This window comes from Echinops telfairi, unplaced genomic scaffold (genome assembly GCF_000313985.2).
Source record: "Echinops telfairi isolate 266 unplaced genomic scaffold, ASM31398v2 ScPeMD7_18;HRSCAF=68, whole genome shotgun sequence".
NCBI lineage: Eukaryota > Metazoa > Chordata > Mammalia > Afrosoricida > Tenrecidae > Echinops > Echinops telfairi.
The window spans coordinates 1,680,283-1,688,682 of NW_022103915.1; the positions used below are offsets into that span (position 1 = coordinate 1,680,283).

Genomic DNA, 8,400 nt, shown 5'->3' on the forward strand with positions numbered 1-8,400 from the left:
ACACACACACCATTTCTGCCTGGCTGCTGGGAATCACACACACACACACACACACACACACACCATTTCTGCCTGGCTGCTGGGACATCCTCAAGAAGGTCGCTGCTCTCCATGCAGCCCTGAGAAGGGAGGCTGGCATGAAGCAGTACTGATGGGCAAGGGCTGGTGCTCACCTCCGTGTACTGAGGAGCGCAGTGGGCACCGCTTGGGAACAGGCACTCCACCAGCTCCAGCTGCCCCATCGACAGGTCGCTACTGCAACACCTCGCGGCTGACCGCTGCCTTTGCTCGTAGGAGACTTTGATGCCGGTACCTGTGAATCTGTCACAAAAGGCAGCACTGACCAGGAGCTCACACAGCACACCCAGACCCGACGGGCTCTGGAACGCACACGGGCACCTGCACAGCACTGACCAGGCGCTTCCCAGGAACAACAGCACCTGATGGGGAGGAGGGGTCCCTGTCCCTGACCCAAACCCTAACACCCGGTACTCTGCAGATGGGAATAATCCGGGACACAGGCACTGCCCAGCAGTGCCCTCCACCTTGTGTAGTTCTGAAATTTACGTGACAATAAAAAATGTTCAGATCCATCCGCACAACGCAGGAAAAAGTTTCTTAAAACGACCTGGGACTGGCATGCAACTGGCAGCTATTTGAAACGACTTTAGAAACCAGAGGGGAAATGGCCGGTCTGAGTACTGCTGCCCCGGCACTTGGCTTCTCTGAGCAGCTTGTACATTCTCAGACTTCAGAAAGCTAAAGGATCAATGTTTTCCTGAAAAGAGTTCACGTGTCTCTCATAAAAGACCATGTAACATTTATAGATGATCTTCATGTCGGGTACATGCTTAAACAGTGATTGTAACATCAGGGGCCGTGCTTCCACCTTGCTCTAAGTCCACTTCCCCACACATTTGTGAAGCCCCCCAGCACACAGGCAGCCCCGGACTAGGTGGGCGCGGAGCCAGGGCCCCGCAGTGCAGGGAATGTCGCCCTCAAGCAGGTCCAAGTGCTTCTCTGGTCGCTCAGTACATCTGAAACTGCGTCAGCACCAGGCGGGGCTCTTCAGTACACAACAGAATCATGAACACGTTTGAAATGCAAAAAGCCTCCAAAGTGGCCCTGGGTCAGATCAACGGTGCCCCACTGGGCTGTGTGCAAACACAGTTTTCTGTGCGCCCACGCAGGGCACCGGGGAGCAAGAGGGCGAGTCTGCCGGGGCGCAGGCATGCACCAACTGATCACCTCACCTACTGGGACCGGCCCAGGAAAGGTCCCCAAGCTGCGGGGGACGAGACTGCTTTGCTATTTTTGGAGTGAGATTTATAGGGATGATACCCAAGCCCAAGGACAGGCCCCAGCCCTGTCCCCCAGCCCTTGCCTGGTGGCATCTAGACCACCCCTGCTGACAGGTCTGCCGAGAGCCCTGCTCTAAGGGCCTTCTTGATGCTTGTCGGGTGTCAGAGGGGCTCACAGAGCAGGGCAGTAAAGACCCCCTAAGACCCTGAGCCTATGCTTTGCTGGCTACAGTGTGGGGTGCGTGCAGGCCCACGATGGATGAAGCATTGCAGCAGCACAGCCAGGGATCGCATGGGCATGAGAACCACCAGGGTGACCCCAGGGGCCCAAGCCGGGAGCTGCTCCCTGCCTCACTGCATTACCTCAGATGGTCGTGGGAGCATGCTTCGGCAAACACCGCTCGGAAAGACTCGAAGTGCCCTGTGGAGAAGCTCTCTGGGCCCGACTTTTCGATGCAGGTGAAGAAAGCCGTGGCCATGGAAGTCAGTGGACTAGGGCTCGGGGGCGTGTCCGGTGGGGGCAGCGGGTCGATGTGAAGCACGGAGACGGACAAGGTCCCCACGGCGAGTCTGAAGATGAGCTCAGGCCTGGACTCATCCACGGATCGCGACGAGAGAGCTGGAGCACAGGGGGACCGTGAGAGCCGGCCAGCGAGCTATTTGCCACCACCGGCGGCAGGGGCCCACAGGGCAGGGGAGCACCCTGCTGCTGTGAGGGGAGCCGTTAAGCAGAGCAAGGTGACACAAACCTCTATCTTCCTGCACTGTTCCTGTCAGATCTTCGGTACTCAGAGCACAATCAGAACCTTGGGCTTGATCAAAGCCCCTGAAAGATCAGCGAGGAAGCAGGGTGGCTCCCCAAGCCTTCCTCTAAGCCCGGGGTTCTTTGGACTAAGCTCTGTACGCAGAGTGACAGTGACATAGTGTCTACTGGAACGGAGAAGGAACGGGGCTGCGGGCGGACACACCAGCAGCGAGCTGTCCCACAGCGCCCCCCATGCGCCGACATGTCCCTAAGTGGCTTGGAGCAAAGGACACACGCACACAACAGAAAGGCGCTGCTTAGACAAAGGAAACTGAAGCTCTGGACAGTGAACGTGCAGAGCACAGGTCTTCTGCCTACTTACGAGCCTTCTGTGATGGCGTTGGGCGGGGGAGGCTGGGCGGGAACGGCGGGCCCCTTGTTGGCTGCTCCTTAGGAGGGTCCAGGCAGCCCCCCCACGCTGGCTGGTGCTGGAGAAGGTTTTGCAGAAAAGGCATGAAGCAGGCTGGTGCCTGTGCGCACCTGCTCGAGAACCTGGGGCTGACTTGAGACCCGCTGCTTACCGCTGTGCCCAACGGTGAGCTGGCGGGGCTGCTGGCATAGGTGCTGGTCAGCGAGAGCTCCAGGTCCACGTGCGGGGGGTCTCCGAGGGGTGGGAGGGAAGACAGACTGTGGGACATGTCCATGTCTGCCATGGAGAAGAAGACCTCCTCTTCTGGAGAGGAAGGGAAGGATGGTGTGATCCCACCACCGCCCGCTTGCTGGACAACCTGACACTTTACCTTAAAATCCCCCAGAGCACACCAGACCCCAATCACAGGGGGTTCCTACACTGTCCCCACTGGACTCCAGGTACCAAGGACACAGCAAACAGGGGCTGCTCACAGGTCAACAGAGAAGTCCCGGGCCAGCGAAGGGCATTAGGGCCACACTCTCCACGGGCGCTCTGAAGCACCATGGGTTCACTTGGTGTGAGACAGCCTGGGGTTAGGCCTCTAGCTTCGTACGGACACAACGATTTCTCTACACAAACAAAAGAGCCAAGTCCATGACCTCCGACCCTTGAGCACACTGCACGGGCCTGTGCCCTCCTTACAATTGAATTTTTTACTGTCTGACATCCCAGCTTACGTTGATCCTGTACTATTTGCAGTATCTGAGATGCTGCGAGCCCCACTGGGTAGAAACGACAGACCAGAACCACGAGGGAAAGGGGGTCTCCTGTGACCCAGCCCAGCCCTTCCCCCGACCCACTACCCCTGGTGGTGGGGCGTCCTGCTGTTGTGGCTGGGATGCTGTGGGCTCTGCCATGGGATTTCACAAGCCAGCAGACAGGGGTTCCCAGGAGGCAGGGGTCAGTGGTGCCTCCACTGGGCAGACAGGACCTAGGAGCTGGAGTCTACTCAGGGCACCATCAGCAGCGGCTCATAAAACGAGGATGCACTGAGTCATCACCCCAACTTCACTTCTGTGCAAACCTAGGCTTTTCAATGAACATTCTCGGAACAAGTCCCTTTTATACGAGACAAAAGCCCTGCCCTGAGAGCAGGGCACGGCCCTCTTCCCTCTGCTCTGAGCGCCTCTACCTAACCCCCAGCCCTCTCCCCATGCCCTTCCATGCACAACGCTCACCACGGCTGGACGGGGTGCGCGCTGCGTCCGTCTCATAGGAGCTGTGCTCGGAGGGGAGTCCGGTGGAGAGGGGGTCTTCTCTCAAGTAGCACCGGCTCAGCTCCATCCGGACGCGGTACTCATCTTCCTGCTGCATGGGCCGGCTGTTTCTGCCCTTATTAGACAGTCCTATTTTGCTAGAGTTTTCTACAAAGGAAAGCAAAGAGCCATTAAGCCTGGAGTTACCGAATTAATCATTTCTCTCCCTGAATCCATTCACTCACTAGCAATGGTGAAAAATACCCATTCGTGCAAACCCACCACAGCTCCATGTTAATTGGCGCTCAAGGTCTGAGTCATCAAACCTCACCTCGGCAGGTCTGAGTCACTAGGAACGCATCAGCATCCCAGGCAGGGACTCAGGTTGAGAAGCACCATCCTCAGAAGTTCCTGTCATGCTGAGAGCTAATTTGTGCCACAGTAACACGGCTCTAAGGCACAATCAGACTGCAGGGGCAGTGACTTACGTAATGCGGCTCTAACTCCCACCAAATGACCCTTCCCTGCATGGGTATGCTAAGAAGGTGAGGAGGGATACTGATTCACCTGTGGGTCATTGTGAACAGGTGTCCCAGGAGTGCCATCCTACTGGGTATAACATGAGCCCTCTGAGAAGCAGGAGGAGGGATCTCATGACCAGAGAGAGCCAGGAGTGGAGCGCATTCTCTGGACCTGAGATCCTGCACAGGGAACTCCTGGATCCAGGAGGCCTGTACCCTCAGAGGAGCAGCAGCAGAACTAGGAGCCAGAGCATGGAACAGAGTGATGGACTTCCCAACCCACAGAGCAAGTCAAGAGGAGTGCATTTGTGCAGGAGGCTGGCTTGAGGAGTGGGTGCCTCTGGGCACTTAATTGGGGGGGCCTGTACTTGCTGACCCACGGAGTCTTCAGGTAAGGTTTACAGCAGAGTGGTGTGCCCCTTTGGGCATTTATTAGCAGACTGGAAACTTTGTAACAGGTCCTGGTAAACAACTAGCCTAAGTATTTCTCACTGACATGAAAACGTGTGAGCTTCCTTAATAAACCCTTTCATCATGAAATTTGTCTGTGAGTTTCCGGGTAGCCATTACAATGTGTATGAGAAACTAGAAAGATGAAATAGTGGACACTAAATAAGACTATACACAAATGGAACTATTTCTGATTTTTAAAAAATCATTTTATTGGGGGCTCATACAGCTCTTATCACATCCATCCATCGTTTCAAGCACATTTGTACATTTGTTGCCATCTTCATTCTCAAAACATTTTCTTTCTACTTGAGCCCTTGGTATCAACTCCTCATTTTTCCCCTTCTCTCCCTCCCTCACCCTTGATAATTTATAAAAATTTTTTTCATGTCTTACACTGTGTGATGCCTCCCTTCACCCACTTTTCTGTTGTCCGTTCCCCAGGGAGGGGGTTATATGTAGATCATTGTGATCGGTTCCCCCTTTCTACCCCACCTTCCCCTCCTTGTATCACTACTCTCAGTAGTGGTCCTGAGGGGTTTATCTGTCCTGAATTCCCTGTGTTTCCAGTTCTTATCTGTACAAGTGTATATCCTCTGGTCTGGCAGGATTTGTAAGGTAGAATCGGGATCATGATAGTGGGAGGGAGGAAACATTCAAGAACTAGAGGAAAGTTGTATGTTTCATAGGTGCTATAACGCACCCTGACCGGCTTGTCTCCACTATTTCTGATTCTTATTCACAGCGCATCAGGGCCCACACCTGGATCAAGACGTCTGGCCGAGGGTAAGTACGGTGCCAGGACTGTCTTCAGTGGATGCTCAGGTGCAGGGGTCAGTGCCTTGGTGGCCCCCAGCCTGCCAGCCATAAAGCACTGATGGGATTCTCTCAGCTGTGAAGGAAAAGCCCTGGACCTGGGGCCGCCGTGCAGAATGCACCCAACATTGACAGACGGGCCCTCAGTCCACCTTGTCCTCTGAGAACAGTACCAAACCAATGTTCCTGGTGAAGCAAACACCAGCCAGTGAAAGCCAAAGGCAGAGAGAGAGATGGGGTTGGTCCCAGGACAGCAGAGGCAGCCGAGCAGTAGCAGCTCAGGCCCAGTGAACGCCACATAAAGGAAGAGGCAAACCACCACCTTGGTGGACGCAGACCAGGTCCCGGGCCACAACCCAGCACCGCGCATTGTGAGAAGCTGCCAGTGAGCTGGGGGGTGAAGTGTGGGTGGGGGGTGAGGGGAAATGCCTCAAATGGGTAAAGCCCTTGGGTAATGACCCACAGTTCCCTCACTGGATGGGAAAGCCTGAGCACTGGGGCCCTTTGGCCTCTGAACAGAGAGGAGGAGGCCTGCTCAGCAGGAGCAGCCAGGCTGGGGGTGGGGTGGGGGGTAAAAGTAAAACTGCATAGAAGTACAACTGCTCCCGGGTGCAGCCCCCAAACCTGCCACAGAAAACCCTTAGGGGCCCACAGGCAGCCAGCCACCAGGACAGACAGACCCTTCTGCAAAATGGCAGCACACAGGGTCGGCACGCCTGGCACCAGTCTGTTTTCTGACTCAGTGCTCAGCATCCTGGGAGGGTCACACCGCCATTTACAGTGACATCCACACCACAAACCACTATGCAATGCTGTTGGCGTGGAAGGGGATTAATGAACGTGTAAATGAATGGAAGGACAAGGCACGCTCATGGCTCAGAAGGCTTTAGAATGCCAAACGGTTCCTGACGCAGCCTACAGCCCTGATGCAGCACTCATCAAAATCCCAGCAGCCTTCTCTAGGGAAATGGCCAAGTCCACCCTCCAATGTGTATGAGACCACACTGTAGGCGTCCAGAACAGCCAAGGCAGAGAGAATGAGGCACATCACCCACTAAAACCACCAAGACCACCCGGTACTGGTTCAGGGGACAGAGACCAAAGGATGAGAGTGGAGCCCAGAAATAAACCTGCTAATCCCTTTTTTGACAATGCCTCTAAGTCCGTCCACTGGGCAAGAGGAGCCCCTAGGAAACACAGATTTCCACAAAGGAGGAAGCCTGGAGCCAGACCTCACGCCACCTTAGGAACACAAAGTCAGACAGTGCCGAGACCTCAATGTGAAAACCAGGAGCAGACAAGTCTTACAAGAGAATCCAGGGACACGCTTGGAGAGCTAGTTTTTAACGGAAGGTTCTTAAACACGACCCGAGGAGCATGCACAGAAAGACAGGCAGACCGAAGGGCCGGCATCAGTGTGAGGAGACGCTGGCACGGGGCAGGGTCAGCAAAATACAATGTGCCCCAACAGCCTGGGTGTCAGTTTCAGGGGGGCTCCCTTGTCCAGCACGGTGGCTGAGGCCTGCCAGCCCACAGGGCCCCACACTCAAGCCTGTGCTCACACAGCTGTTTCAGAGACAATCCCTCCCCCCCGCAGAGGCTGTCATCTTGCCACATCACAAAGAGGGGAAGCTACCTTAGGAGCTCACAGACCTTGAGGTCCCCAGTCCCTTCCCCCCTGCCTATAAGGAGGGGTTGGTCACTCAGGGACATGTCCCTGCCCATCTCTGCCTGCTCCTCTCCACGGATGTTCGCACCCATCTGCCCTTGTGGGTCCCCGAGGCTGTAAATATTTACTGGAGCAGAAAGCCTCATCTTTGTCCCTCAGAGGAGCTGGTGGGCTTGAACCGCCAACTTTGCAATTAGCTGCCCAACACCTATCCCACCATGGCATCAGGGCTCCTTAACCAGTCATTAGGAAGATGCACATGAAACCCACACTGAGCTATCGCTTCCCTCCTACGGTAAACTCAGGTGGAATAAAAGGGAAACAGCAGGTGTTGGCAGGATGTGGAGAAAATGGCCCCAGGGATGTCGGGTCTGGAAAGCTGGGCAGCTCCTCAAAAAGTTAAACATGGGGTCCCCTTATGACTCGGGATTCCGTGCTGGGGACCACACCCAGACGGTCCCTGCAGCACTACTGACAAGAGCCAAAGGCAGGAACAATCTCAATGTCCACCAGTGCACAGCGGGCAGACGCATGTGTCTACCCAGGGAGAAAACCCAGTAGCTTCTCATCCCATCGGAGCGCCCTGTGTATGCAAAGAAGTAAGGCTCAGCCACAGGGAGACTAGAAGCCCTGGTGGAGTCGTGGGGACACACGGGGCAGGCGGCTAAACACAAGGTCAGTCGTTTGAAAACTCGGTGAGGCTGTAAAAAGTCATGGTTTCGGAAACCCACAGGAGCAGTTCTACGCTGTCCTATACTCAGAATGGACTTGGTGGCAGGGAGGTGTTCTGGTCTAGGAGAAACGCGGTCCAGATGCAGGCTACAACAGAGCTGACCCTCGAGCACATTATGCCGAGTGAAAGAAGGCAATCACAAAGGGGCGGATCTAGTGTGGGAATGCAGCGTGGCCCAGTGTGTACATGAGATACCGACAGCAGGCAAGGCGTGCATGGGGACCCGGAGCTGTGTTCGTGGAAGCAGACAGCGGTAAGGGTCCCCCAGCGAGCACGAGTGCCATGGACTGCACCAGTATAAGACACTGGAGCATGCATGCACGTATGTGCGCACGCGCACACACACGAGTGCCATGGACTCCACAGTACAAGACACTGGAGCATGCATGCACATACGTGCACGCGCGCGCACACACACGAGTGCCATGGACTGCACCAGTATAAGACACTGGAGCATGCATGCACGTACGTGCGCGCGCACACACACACACTGCCAT

General features: G+C 55.4%; 1 protein-coding gene across 2 annotated transcripts in view; it reads right to left on the minus strand.

Annotated features, from left to right (window-relative positions):
* The window catches only part of ATG2B (autophagy related 2B), a 62,737-nt gene that overhangs the window by 31,706 nt on the left and 22,631 nt on the right, over positions 1-8,400 (minus strand). For both annotated transcript variants that reach the window (XM_045287931.1, XM_004698809.2), the window contains exons 8-12: positions 3,697-3,882; positions 2,628-2,779; positions 2,429-2,534; positions 1,665-1,920; positions 174-321 (exon numbers count right to left, since the gene is read on the minus strand). In XM_045287931.1, coding sequence (XP_045143866.1) covers positions 174-321; positions 1,665-1,920; positions 2,429-2,534; positions 2,628-2,779; positions 3,697-3,882 — 848 coding nt within the window. The remainder of the gene's footprint in view (positions 1-173; positions 322-1,664; positions 1,921-2,428; positions 2,535-2,627; positions 2,780-3,696; positions 3,883-8,400) is intronic.